This window comes from Bactrocera tryoni, chromosome 5, assembly GCF_016617805.1.
Source record: "Bactrocera tryoni isolate S06 chromosome 5, CSIRO_BtryS06_freeze2, whole genome shotgun sequence".
Lineage (NCBI taxonomy): Eukaryota > Metazoa > Arthropoda > Insecta > Diptera > Tephritidae > Bactrocera > Bactrocera tryoni.
In genome coordinates, this window is record NC_052503.1 from 9,106,749 (window position 1) to 9,121,031 (window position 14,283).

Consider the following 14,283-nt stretch of genomic DNA (forward strand, 5'->3'; position numbering starts at 1 on the left):
AAGTCAGTCCGAGTTGCTGTGAACTGCGCCGAATCGACTCTCCACGGTCTTCGAGTACACTCTCAGCTACGACTGCGACATTTTCTTCACTGTGATGGATGTGGTCTATTCGGTTGAATACTATTCGATAATGAATGTTGAGTCTCAAGATAGATGGTGGTGTTGCGAATAGTACGCTCAGTTGGCCGATTATATTGACTATAAATTGAGCAAAACGCGCGAAAAAACTTCCTTATAGAACGTGAATTTTCGTAATAAAGTTGAACGAACAAAAATTACATGACCGCTTAACACGAATCACGCGTGATCTGTCAAAAGAAGGCTAATGAAAAAAGTACCTCTACTTGAATCATCCGTTATTTAAAGCGGTAGCGATTCTTCTCCAGCAAAGTATGAGAAACCGCTCCACTTTCCTTTCGAGGTTTGTTCACAAATATTGCAGTTGTTTCCAGCCACAGCGCGTAGTTTGCCATTGTTTTACACTCACAATTATCAGCATCATCAGCCATTTTTACACTGCTTTTTGTGTAAGCATTATTGTTGTGATTGTTTGTTAGCTACATCCTGCACGCACCACCTTTATGTGTGTTTTTGCTCATATATTTTCAGTTCTAAGACTATGGCAGCTACTCGAGTGACTCCGGTTCCGTCTCCGACTCCGACTTCCACAGACCAGGCAAAGGCGAACACGTAGCAGGTTGCCGCGGAGCTGTTGCACAAATTACTTATATGAATGGTTGTTGTTATTGTTGCTATTGCTGTCCTTCCTCGCCATTAGCGCTGTCTGAATATGGTAATCTGTTTCAGGGACTTTTTCATATTTTAGTTGTCGCAAAGTTTTTCTTTCACATTCGCATTCCGGCGCGTTTTTTTTTTTTGTTTTTTAGTCACATGTTATTTACGGTAAACTTTGTGTTTGTTGTAGTAGTTGCTTTGGGCCATATTTTATGTAACACTCCTTTCAACTTTTCCAGTGTGAGATTGTGAGATTCTATTCTTCTTCTTCTTAATTGGCGTAGAAACCGCTTAAGCGATTATAGCCGAGTTAACAACAGCGCGCCAGTCGTTTCTTCTTCTCGCTACGTGGATGGGATTTTTACAATGGATAAGAATATCGAAGAAAGAATCATTGCGAATATGGGAAAAGGCTTACGGGGATTCAATTTAATCAAAAATACAAGTCTACGAGTGGTACAAAGCCTTTAAAGACGGTTGAGAGATCGTTGAAGTCTGATCGTTCAGAATGATCGGCCGCTTTACCTGATGCAAATATTAAAAAAAGTGAAGGATACGGTGCTTGAACTTCGTCAGGCAAGTGTTGGAGAGTTGGCAAGAGAGCTCGACAACTGTCGTGAGTCTATTCGAATGATTTTGGGTATGAAATGCAAGCTTGATCGACTCGTCTCGGTAAAGCCGTTTTTTGTTTAAAGAGTACCGTAAACTAGTCTCTTTGGGCATGCTGGATGGCGCGAATTCCGATTCCACATTCAAGGGAGCATTACAACTGCCGATGAGTTTGTGAGTTTGGCGTGTACACCAGTCAACAATCATCCGAATGGATGGAAAAAAATGAGTCGAAATCAAACAAAAAAAAGTACAATACTGGTATAGCCCTTTAAATGCCTTAAAGAGATGAAGCCGGATTTTTTGGCCAACGTGTCTAGCCAAATCAAGAAAAATTCGATTATATATATTCTTTTGCGAATTGAATTGAGCTTCCTTATTGAGTTTGTGAGGTGACAGTACCCACTCACGAACAACTTCGTTGAGCATGAACACGCACCTGAAAAGTAATCGAATTTCGCTTCAGAGGCTATATACATACACACATACATTTACATATGCCGTCTAGTTGAGACTGCAACACTGCGGAAACCATCAATTTTATTTGAGGTAGCTAAACAAGCATGAACCCGTACAGAAACAATAACAATAACAACTAAGTATATGTTCCTAGATGGCAACGTGCTTAAGTCGCTTAGTAGACAACAACCGGATGTAAACAACGTCAACTGGGGTGAAACCCGTAGTCGCTGGCAAGCTGTTGAGCAGGAAGCACTGGGAAAACAAAGACAAAAAACACCGTAAACACAAAAAATACAAAAACATTGTGTCTGCGATTCAATCGCGGTGAAGCCGATGGTTGACTTTTGCTCTTTTTATTGAGTGGCTGAGTTGGTAAATTACATTATCAATTTTAAAGCTCAGATTTGAGCGTTTTTACAAGTGAGTAGTCGTCGCGAACGGCAAAGAGAAGAGCACAAGAAACTGACATTTATTTGTATGTTTGTTGGCAAGAACGTAGCAGATGCACAGCCTTGAGGATTACCCACCGTCACACCTTAGAACACCTTTAGCGCCAGCATCATCAATGTTATTATTATTGTTTCTTCATGCGTCGAGAAAACTTTGTCTGCCAAGTTGGCGGAGCTGCCGCTGGCTATCGAGTCACCCACCTCTTCAACGGGCGTGCGCATACCAGAAGGCTTAGAGAACCCCGCATATACTCGTACCCTACACACAACACACACACGCATTCGTGCAAATATAAAATGCCGACATTTATTAGCTCTGTTATTTTTGCTGTTTTGGTTTGTGCACTTTTCCCTGCATTTCTTACAAATATTCATTCCAAAACATAGTACATACTCTGCAAGGGAATTCCACTAGTCAAAGCTTGTGTATTTGAATGCAAATATTAGTTTTTGTGATCGTTTACTTTATTTAAAATTTAAACACTTAGGTTATGTCAGGCTTTGGACTCCATATATGAGTAGAGATGCGCGGTCCTAGAATATTAAATTTAAGTAAGCGCACCGTTAGTTCTGGTTTCTCAGGATAAGGAAGCGAAGCAAATGGGTCTGGTAGTGAACGGGTAAGACAAAATATCTTCTGCCATCAAACAAACAGTCGTCACACCCGCGTCTTGGCTCCCACGTCAATGTTGACAGTCACAACTTCAAAGTCGTAGATAAGTTTCGTTTATATTGGAACCATCACTAACAACAACAACAATGTCAGCCTCGAAATCCAACGCAGAGTAACTCTTGCCAACAGTTGTTATATCGGATTGAGTAGGCAATTGAGAAGTAGAGTCCTTTCTCGACGAACAAAGACCAAACTCTACAAGTCACTCATTATTCCCGTCCCTACATATATGGTGCACAAGCATGGACAAGAGATGACAACATCTGATGAGTCGACGAAGATTCTGCGGTACATTTATGTTCCTTTGCGCTTTGGCAACGACGAATATCGCATTCAATAGAACGATGAGCTGTACGAGTTATAAGACGATATTATCAGCGGCTACGCTGGCGAGGTCATGCCGTCCAAATGGATGAAAACATTCCAGCTCTGAAAGTATTGGACGCAGTACCTGCCGAGGAAGCCGAGGAAGAGAAAGACCTCCACTCCATAGGTAAGCTCAGTTGGAGAAGGACCTGGCTACATTTGGAATCTCCGATTGGCGTCAAATAGCGAAAAGGAAGAACGAATGGAGCGCTGTTGTTAACTCGGCTATAACCGCGTTAGAGGCGTCTATGCCAATAAAGAAGAAGCTTTTTACCTTGACTCAATAAATCGTCAAAGAATTACTTCCTCATATATTTATAGGTTTAGCGAGAGGGCATTTTAGCATACAAGACGGAACGGCGTTGCTCACAGTCCTCTTCAAAAAAGTAGAAGCATTCGCAAAACCTTTTCGAGAGGCAGCACCCACCACTTTCAAACATTTATCATTTGGCTCCATGCAGCCGTGGTTCCGTGGCCAACAACAATGCCGAGTTTTGCAACAATGTTTTGCCAGAACTTGTTGCATGCACAATGGCACAATGGCAAATTGCTGGTGTTGATTGTTGCAAGTTTGCAAGCGCTTAAGTTCCGAAATGTGTAGCGTTCATTTGCATTGTTGCAAACTTGTAAGACTTCCCGGTAAAATGTCGGCTCTTTTGTTGCTCTGACATAGCATACATTGTGGCATAATAAAGTGTTGCATTTTAATGCTCATTAGCGTCAGAAAGCTTTCGAGTAAAGCGAACAATTATTATTGTGGCCGATGGCGTGCCAAGACGTATATGAAATATTCATATTTGCCAATTCTCATAAGAACTTTGTGGATAAATTATTTTTTTTTTTAATTGTTCAACTATGCTGGGAGAGAGGGCGCACTATTGTGAAGGAAGTCATGATTTATTTAATAACTGTTTAATTACAAATATTAAACTATTTTAGCTTAACAATGAACTTTTAGAGTATACTTAGCAGTGATCAACCAAATAATCTGAAGTCAAAACATCATTACCAAAAGTTGGTTATTAAACAAATTTGTTGATGGCGAAATGTTTTTCAGATTCCTTGCGGTAACTAGCCGAGTTTACAACAGCGCGCCAGTCGTTCTTTCTTTTTGCTGTTAGGCATCACGTGTAGCCAGGTCTTTCTCGACCTGGTCGTTCCAACGGAGTATAGGTCTTCCTCTTCCGCTGTTTTCCCCGTCGGGTACTGCGTCGAATACTCTCAGTGGTGGAGGGTTTTTACTTATTCGGATGACATGACCTAGCCAAAGTAGCTGCTGTCTCTTCATTCTCTGAACTATGTCAAGGTCGTCGTATATCTCGTACAGCTCATCGTTACATCGACTGCGGTTTTCGCCGTTGTCAATGCGCAAAGGACTATAAATTTTCCACAGAACCTTTCTCTTGAAAACTTGCAACGTTGACTCATCAGATGTTGTCATCGTCCATGCCTCTGAACCATATAACAGGACGGTGATAATAAGTAAGAGTTATTCTGCGTTGGATTTCGAGTCTGATATTGTCGTAGCGGTTAATGCTAGTACCAAGATAGACGGAATTGTCTAAGACTTTGAAGTTACAACTACCAACAGTGACGATTTGGGATTTGTGGATTGGCCAGAACACACTTAAATTCTAGTTGACGAGCATGCTTTTATAATTTACGGGTTTGGTATTTTTAGAATTTCTGAATTTAAGATTTCATGAATTTTAAGTTAACATATTCTCTTTATACCAGAAAAATAAGTCCTGCATGTGAACTAGCGCGGGTCGTTTTTTTTTCTATAATATCGCTTATGTTCTACGGATCATTCTGAGCAACTTTGACTATGGGTCTGAAATAGATTTCAAGCCAGCGATTTTTAAGGCGAAATTTAAAAAATCTTAATACTCGGTTTTATGGGCGATATGTAATATAATTGTCCGATATTGCCGATTCGGCCAAATGATAATTTAATATCGAAATGTATCTCCTTATTAAATTCCTTTCGGATATCTCAAAAACTGACGAAGAAATGTTTAGGATCCCTAAAAAATTCGCCTTAAAATCGGTGGTTCGAAACCAGTTTCAGAAGCATAGTCTCTAAGGCAAAGTTGTTCAGAATAATTCGTAGAATATTTGCCGCATATGCAACTTCTTCGTTTTTTGGCTTCCTGTAATCATCCCGCTCTAATGTATTTACTTTTTATCTTTACTGTTATGCTACCCATAAAGAAAGCACTTGCTCTTTCACACAGCATTTTCGATTTGTTTCCGAAAAATCTAATCTAACTCACGCACGAATTTAAGCAGGTGGGTATGTACATACATACATACGTATAAATATATTTATTTAATAATTAACACACTTCCATTATTAAGTATCATTCTAACCATAATAAAGAGATCACTAACTGGATCACCGCACGATGGGCTCGTTTCAAAAACAATTTTTGTTTTCATCTGCTAATTGAAAATTAAATATTTGTTTGGTGACCAGCAATTTGTAGTTAAATTCCATGAACTTCCGTGACTTCTTCGCCCACTCAATTGAGTATCAAAATTCTGTGAGAATATAAGGGCATTGCTCGTCTGGTCGAGGGCTCATTTCTTTAGCACTCGGCAGTGTGCGATATTCTTTTGATTACCAACAATCTAACGGTTCGGCGGTGTTTAGCTTTGATTGGTTAGTTAATGGGTGTATAGAATGAAGCTGATAGAAATTCTTTTGACGTGCTTCCTGCTCCGCTTGTATTGTATAAGTGCAAGCGTGCATAGCATAAGTGTCGGGGCGAATTTGACAGATTTCATGCATGTCCGCAAGAAGAGGTCCCTGATATTTAACGGCAGCGGATCAGTAAAGGTGAACGGTGTACTATAAACAACAATAAAACATTTTGAAATATACAAGAAGTGAAAACAATGTATAATGCTTCAAAATTGATAAATAATAATTTCGACACGAGAGGCACTACCGGAGATTCTTCATTGCTTATGTAGATGTGCGAAATAAAGTGAATATTATCAGGATGAAAACAATGCTCATCGCAAATATAATTTCACTTGAGTTATATCTTTGACAGTAGTGGTGATATTTCGGAAGTCGAACCTTTTCCATTTGATTTATGGTCGATGTTATCGAATTTAAATGATTTCCAAGCAATTCGTGATTTTAGGGATTATTCTTTTGCCCACCTATTGTTAATACAATTTTTGTGAGCACGATGAGAGAAAACTAAAAAAGTGAAATGAAGAGCAAGCTCAAACGAATGGAGAGAGAGATATTTTTTTTATTTTATTTAAGTATAAAAGAGACGGATATGATACGAAAACTAGACCCCTAGTATTTAGAAGTGTAAATTGCTGAGTTTCTTGCATGATTCAATTATATAAGGTTCTAAGTAACACTTAAACAGAAAATGTATCTGAAAAAGAAAACTCAACTGATTTTGACATTGTGGATACAAAAACTTCTTTCGTAAGAACGCTCCATGTCGATAGAACCTGTTATCAAATGAATCATGATTTCCTGAGTCTGCTTATTTTATTTTATGCTCACTGACATTATTATTTTCTCAACAGTTATCCGTTGGTCCATCGGGACAAGTTGACTTAGCCGACCCGATTACATGGCGATCGCTTGTTTGTTCGTACAGTCTTCAAGGCGGCCAATATTCTATGCCCTCTTCTCCACTATATCCGTGGGACAAATGGGAGGATACCTTCGCGCGCAAATCTAGGCTTTTACATAACAGTCAGCCTGAACTCGCCGCCTATACTTATGAAGCAGACGAATCACGACTGTTCTTTTACACTTTGCTGGAGACATTAATGAGTCAACGTGGAGTTGACGGTCGACAGTGCTTGCTGCGCTCCATATGTCAAAATGCACAAGTGGACCAACATGTGGGGTTGTTGTCGGAAATTCTGGATACTGTGCTCACGTATGTACTTTGAATAGAAGAATGATCTCATTCGATTATAACTCATTGATACATTGTTATAGGCCCGGCATGGAAGACTTGGACAAGAGTTATCAGCGAGCGCGGGAGGCTGGTGTTGCTGGGGCCGATTGCTTGAAATTATTCGCCGATTGTCCGGAAGGTCTCAATTGGTTGGATACCTATTTGGACTACTTTTAGTATGCAAAAAACATTGATGAAGTACTTAAGGTCGCTGCAACGGGAGGCTAATTATTTATGATTGCAAAAAGGAAAATATTTGGGATATTTAAGATATTTATGCTTAGAAGACTTAGACTTTAAAATCTTGGACGGGTTATGGTAGATATGTTACTTTTGTTGGTAGCTGTTCGGAATAAAAATTAATAGACAAAATATATAGTACATACATATAGATCTGGTACAAATTGTACATTTCTATAAATATCCAAAGATGTATCTCTGAAAATCTGGTCGATTGTAGATCTTCCTGGTTTAAAGCTACACTGACAAGGTCCAATCAGTTTGTTTACGGTGAGCTTTAATCTTTCACAGAATACGCTCTATTGAACCCTGTATGCGATGTTGAGGAGGCTTATCCCATGGTAGTTGGCGCAGATTATGGGGTCTCGCTTTTTGTGGATTGGGCAGAGCGCACTTAAATTCCAATCATCGGGCATGCTTTCGTCCGACAATATTCTACAAAGAAGCTCATCCATGCTCCTTATCATTTCTTCGCCGTCGTGTTTAAGTAGCTCGGCCGGCAGTCCATCGGTCCCTGACGCTTTGTTTCAGACTGGTAATTGCTATTCGAAGTGCTTCATGGTCGGACGATGGAACAAACGTTCAATTGGGGACTGGAGAAGTGTCCATCCATAATTTGAGTATGCTAGCTCTGAGGTTCTACAAGACTATGCTCCGCTCTTAAAACCATCTGTTAGTCGCCACATCTTTTCGTAGAATTTTCGAGCATTACGCCTGTCAAGAAACACATTATTTTAATAAAACCCAGATACATTTTGAAAATATTAAAATTTACAAAGCTCCAAAGGATGCTGACTCTGACTTTGCAATTCCCAAATGCTTTTTTGGGTTTAAGTAACTCGGTGTGTTCTTTGTGCGGTGTCATTCACTTGCGTTTGGCAGCCCCTCCGACTGCATGCGAACACTTTGGGTTTTTCTTTCTTCTTCACCGACTCACGTGTGAATAGATATATGCTTATGTGCTATATTCATACATATATAATGTAATCGCATGCATGGATGTGAGCCCTCACGTACCGAATACGTAAGCCGCTGCATGCCGCAAATTTGTTGTGCGCTTCCACCATCGGAGCTGAAATTCAGAGCGGGGCATCTTTTGTTGTGCAAATAACCGCTGTATGTTTTGTGTCGCGTGACATTTACCCCTTTTTGCTTTCCTGCTGCCTTCTTTTGTTGCTTAGTTGCATATTTCGTCGCAGCTCGTTCGGCGCTGTGCGCCATGGTGCGCGATTTTTTGCCAGAATTCTTAGGCGTGCATGCAAACTTGCATTTGTTTGCGAATTCTTTTGTTACAGGGGAATGTCTGGAATATTTGCATTTCAGTTAATATTTTACGTGCACGGCTTTGGGGAAATTTGATCAACTGCACTGTCACAAGCCGAATTGTTGCCGATTTTGAACTTGTAACCGCAAGTCGTGGCATGTATGCTATACTCGTATGTTTATTTTTTAAAACTAAATAATTGCACGACATTAAATTGTGTTTGAAATGTTCACGATTATGGTTTTTGAATCTCAATGCAACTGAGGGAGGAATTTGAAATAAAGCCCCAATCTCAAAGATTGTCTAGACACTAGATACGATAGTACTTCAATATGCGGAAACGTTCGTTTATGGTAGAGCTCGTGCAGAATCTCGTACGCATTCGAGGAGCTATTTTAATTCCTTCTGTAACTTGTGATGATGATCTGAAGGTTCATTTAGTAGTTAAGTAGTTACATGGATTTACGTTTTTCAAAAAATTGAATTTTTTTATTGTCCTATTATTATTATTGTTCTAAATTTTCAAGTTGGTCCGAGTAATAGTTTTGGAGATACAGTCTTGAGAACTTGTGCGCTCGAGGCTAGCTAGGCTAAGTGCGCCGTCTTTAAACATGTTTTTCTCAAAATTGAGTTTTTTTTTTAAGTCGGTTGCCAAGATTTCTTGAGATCTACTAAACCGATCTTCATGAAATTTTACACAGGTCTTTGAAATCCAATTCTTAAAGACTTGGATGAAGGATTTTTTTTTTGCCAAAAATCCAATTTTCAGTTTTTTTTCCTTTGTCTTTGTTCTAAGTTAAGGTAAGGACTTATCCTGCCAACGCGGGCGGGCCTTTTTTTGAGGGATCTCCGAAAATGACGTCTCAATGGCCGAGTTTAAGCTAAGTATATAATATCTAAAAATTTCAGAATTTCTTTGTTAACAGTGCATGTTTGTAACAATACAAAATTCTCATAAAATATTTAATTTTTATATGAAAAAAAAATTCTTCAAAAAGGCTGTTTTTTTACCCGTGGAAACCCATGTAGCCCCTAAACTATGTATATATGCTTCGTGTTGTCGCTTTCATTCGTGCTCTAACATTTGTAACTACATACTATCGCGTAATATTCTACAAGTTCCTCTGCGTGCTGTTGTTAATTATTTGTATCCATGACGGCGTACTAATCGTTTAAGGGTAAAAAGTTGTATTATATTCTAAGGAACAGAATAAATTTTTGCTCTCAATTAGTTAAGAATTCTTGCGTGAGAAAGTGAGAACCGTTTATGTGTCCATGTGAATGAGTATAGTTTTAGCAAAGTAAATAAATCTTCATGTATCGATACTATGTAGCAGAAATAACTGCACTTGTGGTTTGAGACTTGACTTTCTATTACTTTCACTTCAGCAAACACTTCAGAATGTTGTCACAACTGTCAATTTCTGCAAACTCATTAAAATCAAAACGCATAAATAAATCGACAACACAGCACAAACAACGACACTTAAACTCACACGCACACACACAGACACAGAGATGCTCAAATCTTTGTACTCACAAACAAACGATGTTCTTAGCGAAGAGTGTACAGAGAACGCACACACTCGAAATGTTAAAGCTGATACTTGAGGTTCACAAACGCAGAAGCACACAAGCACTCCACCAATGTCTACACACACATTTATATACATATATTATAAGTATATTATGTAGTTATATGTGTATATATACATATATATTTATATATTGAAGAAGTGCATGAGTTCACATACATGAATATATGTACATATGCGAGCACCTAAGGTAAAAGCATCGTTGTTGTTGTTATTATTATTATAATTTTAAATTTCTGCCGTAAATATTCATACATACATATGTATGTACATACGCGGTGATATGATAATTTAAAATCATGAACGGAGATAGCGCCAACGTTGATTAAAGGTACTAACTGTGAACAAACATTAACATACTATATATGTATGTCTGTTTTACATATCTATATACAGGTACAGACAAAAAAAGTACCCAGAAAATGGAAATAAAATGCAAATTATTTAATTATTCATCAATATTTATTTTTTCGCCTTCAAGGTAATGCCCCACCAGATGTAATCCACTTACGTCAACGATTTTTCCAGTCCACGAAATCCTTTTCATAAACACTTTTTGGTATGGTATTCAGCTCCTTCAGCGAATTTTGTTTCATCTCTTCGATCGCCTGAAAACAGGTTCCACGGTGCAGAAATTTCAGTTTGGGGAACAAGAAAAAATCACACGAAGCCAAATATGGTGAATACGGTGGTTGATCGATCCAATCGTGGCTCGCTGCGATGGTGCATTATCATTGTGTAAAATCCATGAATTTTTCAACGGATGTTCTCACGCAAATGCCTCAATGCGGCCAAAAAGAACTCCAATTCAGATACACCAAACCACGAATATCGGAAAAAACAATGAGCATCACCTTGATTTTGAGCAGCTTTGACGTGTTGTTTCTTTGGTTCGGCTCGTTGTTTCCCATTTACTTCAAAGATTGTTGACTTATTTGCATGTCAAACTCATAAACCCAAATATCATCGGTAGTTATAATGTTCTCCATGAATGTGGGATTGGAATTCGCATGAGCAAGCATGTCCAAAGGGACCTTTTTGAAAAGAATCCAGCTTTAACGAGACGAGTCGAGCAAGAAAGCCTTTCATAACCAAAATATCCACCGAAATCATTCGAACGGACTCGTGAGAGATTTCGAAGAGGACGAAGGTCTTTCAGAGGCATGTCTCGTTCGTCTTTGAAGGGTTTGTACCCTTCTTGAGCTTGTGTTCTTGATAAAACTGTATCACCGTAAGTCTTTTCCAATATTCGCAATTATTGGTGTACCGACTTAAGCAGCTGCTGTAAGCAAACAGGTTGACGAAGAAATTGTTTATATCGGGTCACTTCTGTATGCGATACAAGCTGGCTTATCCAAGTTCTCGTAAGGAATTGCATTTTTGAAGGGTATTATAGCTTCGGTTCAACAGAAGTTACCGTTTTTTTCGAGAAATTTCCCCATTGAAACACTATAAAACATATAATATTGGCAATATAAATGGCTTTAGCCATAAGAAAGGGTTTTCAGGATGAGAAAACCAAACACAAATATTGACTCAGTCTTTGCCAATTGAAAAAGGAAAACACCGCACATATTTGCATCGTCATTAGTAGTATTGCTATTGTTGTAGCTAAAGAAATTGGTAAGCACACATACATACTCGGATATATATAAGTATATACGCTGTTTACGCTTTTTTCACTTCATTGCCCTCGCTCCAGGCCCGAAGGTATGCGTTGCACTCCTGCTCAAGAGCATCGTGATGGCATACCAGGCGAACATACACACTCCACCAAATGCAACGCCTGTAACCTCCCGTGCAAGTGTGCGAGCGCTACGCCGGCTGAGGGAGCATACAAACAATGTCAAAAGGTCATGAAACCCTGCTCCGCAAACAACGCCGCTTGACATTTCTTAAAGCGCCCGAGAATTGAAGCGTTTCACATTGTGCCAACGTGGTAGGCCAGCGGGTGGCATAATTACCATGAAACACTCGCATATCAACTCTGAACTCTTCTGTTGTTTCGCGCACGATTTAATTTGAATTTTTGCTGAATTTCTAGACTTAACTTTTGTTCCGTTTTTAGTCTAAATTTCAAACTACGCAAATCTGGTTTGGTGAATGCTGCGGTGATGCGTGTCTCTGAGTGATTGGAAATAAAAGGTTGTACCGGTTACGTAGATCCAAATATCTTAAGGGCTGTTTTACATGCATTTTAGGTTGTTAAAGCAAATCCGCTTTTGAGTGCACACGACCAAATTAGATTCTTCTTCTTCACTGGCGTAAACACCGCTTCCGCCGTTATAACTGAGTTTACAACAGCGCGCCTTATCTATCCAACGGAGTGAAGGTCTTCCTATTCATTTCCTTCTCCCGGCATCGAATCTTTCAGAGCTGGAGTATTTCATCCCTACGAACGACATGACCTAGCCAGCGTAGCCGGTGTTTCTTAATTGGCTTAATAGACCTATGTCAATATCGTTGTATAATTCGTCCAGCTCATCGTTCCTTCGATAAATCTTCCGTAGAACCTTTATCTCGAAAAGTCGTAACGTTGTATTAATACTGGTTCCATATTAGATGATATTCTTCACGACTTCGAAGTTATGACTGTCAACAGTAACGTGAGAGCCAAGTCACGAATGCGATGACAGTTTGTTTGATGGCAGGATATGTATATTTTGTCTTGTCTTCATTCACTACCAGACCCTTTCCTTCGCTTTCTTATCCAGTTTGAAAACAATGATATCAATATCATCAGCGTACGTCAGTACGGATAGTACAGCAGTAGATTGAAGAAGTCGTACGATAGGTAGCCGCCTTTTCTGAAACCTCGTTTGGTTTCGAACGGCTCGGAGAGGTCCTTCCCGATCCTGACGGAGCTTTTCGTATTACTCAACGTCAGTTTACAAAGCCGTATTAGTTTTGTAAGGATACCAACTTCTGACATCGCAGCATAAAGGCAGCTTCTTTTCGTGCTGTCAAAATCAAATTTGAAATCGACGAAGAGGTGGTGTGTGGATTTTCTTTTCAAGGGTCTTTTCCAAGGTTTGCGCAGGGTGAATATTTGGTCAGTTGTTGGTTTTTCAGTTTTAAAGTCACTCTGATAAGGTCCAGTCAGTTTGTTGCTTTCACACAATACCCTCGAAAGAGCTTTACATGCGATGTTAAGGAGGCTTATCTCAATGTGGTTTGTGAATTGAGCAGAGAAAACTTAAATTCCAATCATTGGGCATGCTTTCGTGCGACCATATTCTACAAAGAAGCTGATGCTTGCTCTTTATCAGTTCTTTGGCCGGTAATCCATCGGCTCCATCTGAGCTGTACAAAAGTTTACAGGACTTTTTGGGCCTCATATTAACTAAATATTTCTCAAAATCTAATCCTTAAGCTAGACGGTGCCCGCTCTTTAAGCAACTGCATAAATATGTAACACTCCAAGTAATCTGCGTGTATATATTTATACGAGTCCGCGCCTTACTGCTACTTTGTTGTTGTGTAATTATTTTGCCGGCACCTGTCCTGTTTAGCTGAATGTTGCAACACGCCAACGGCAAGGCATGCAACAATTGTTGTTGCATTGCACTTTTACGCAAAATGCTGGCAACAACCCGTTGAGTGTCGCTCCAGCGCGCTTTTTTACGCCTGCACACCTCAAAATATTGTTCCACAACTTGCACTTTACACATCCCTTTACATATCGTTGCACGTTGTGTGCATGTAGGGTGCGTTTTTGAACGCCAGACAACACTCCTGTTGGCCTTACAACATTTGCACAATGAGCGACATTAACATTCCGAGAAGACCCTGAAGCAGTAAAAACCAAAGCACATTAACAACTTTCGAACAAAACCCGAATCGGAAAGGCGAAGCATGGGTGACGGCGAAAAACAAGCTCACTAAGTATTAGACAAACAACAACAGCAACGCCAACAGCAACAGTAATAGACCAAGACGAATGTTT

General features: G+C 39.5%; 1 protein-coding gene across 1 annotated transcript; it reads left to right on the forward strand.

The window, feature by feature from the left end:
• The first annotated feature begins 5,980 nt into the window (after positions 1 to 5,980).
• On the forward strand, positions 5,981 to 7,519 carry LOC120778802. Its single transcript, XM_040110804.1, has 3 exons — positions 5,981 to 6,136; positions 6,856 to 7,217; positions 7,280 to 7,519. The coding sequence occupies exons 1-3, from the start codon at positions 5,981 to 5,983 to the stop codon at positions 7,413 to 7,415; spliced, it is 654 nt and encodes a 217-aa protein (XP_039966738.1). The 3' UTR covers positions 7,416 to 7,519.
• The last annotated feature ends 6,764 nt before the right edge of the window (positions 7,520 to 14,283 follow it).

Bases quoted from the DNA above. Each gene is read 5' to 3' on its own strand.
- LOC120778802 (XM_040110804.1), top strand. From the start codon at position 5,981: ATGAAGCTGATAGAAATTCTTTTGACGTGCTTCCTGCTCCGCTTGTAT. The intron at 6,137-6,855 runs GTGAACGGTGTA...TTTTCTCAACAG, and splicing joins ACGGCAGCGGATCAGTAAAG to TTATCCGTTGGTCCATCGGG. The intron at 7,218-7,279 runs GTATGTACTTTG...ACATTGTTATAG, and splicing joins ATTCTGGATACTGTGCTCAC to GCCCGGCATGGAAGACTTGG.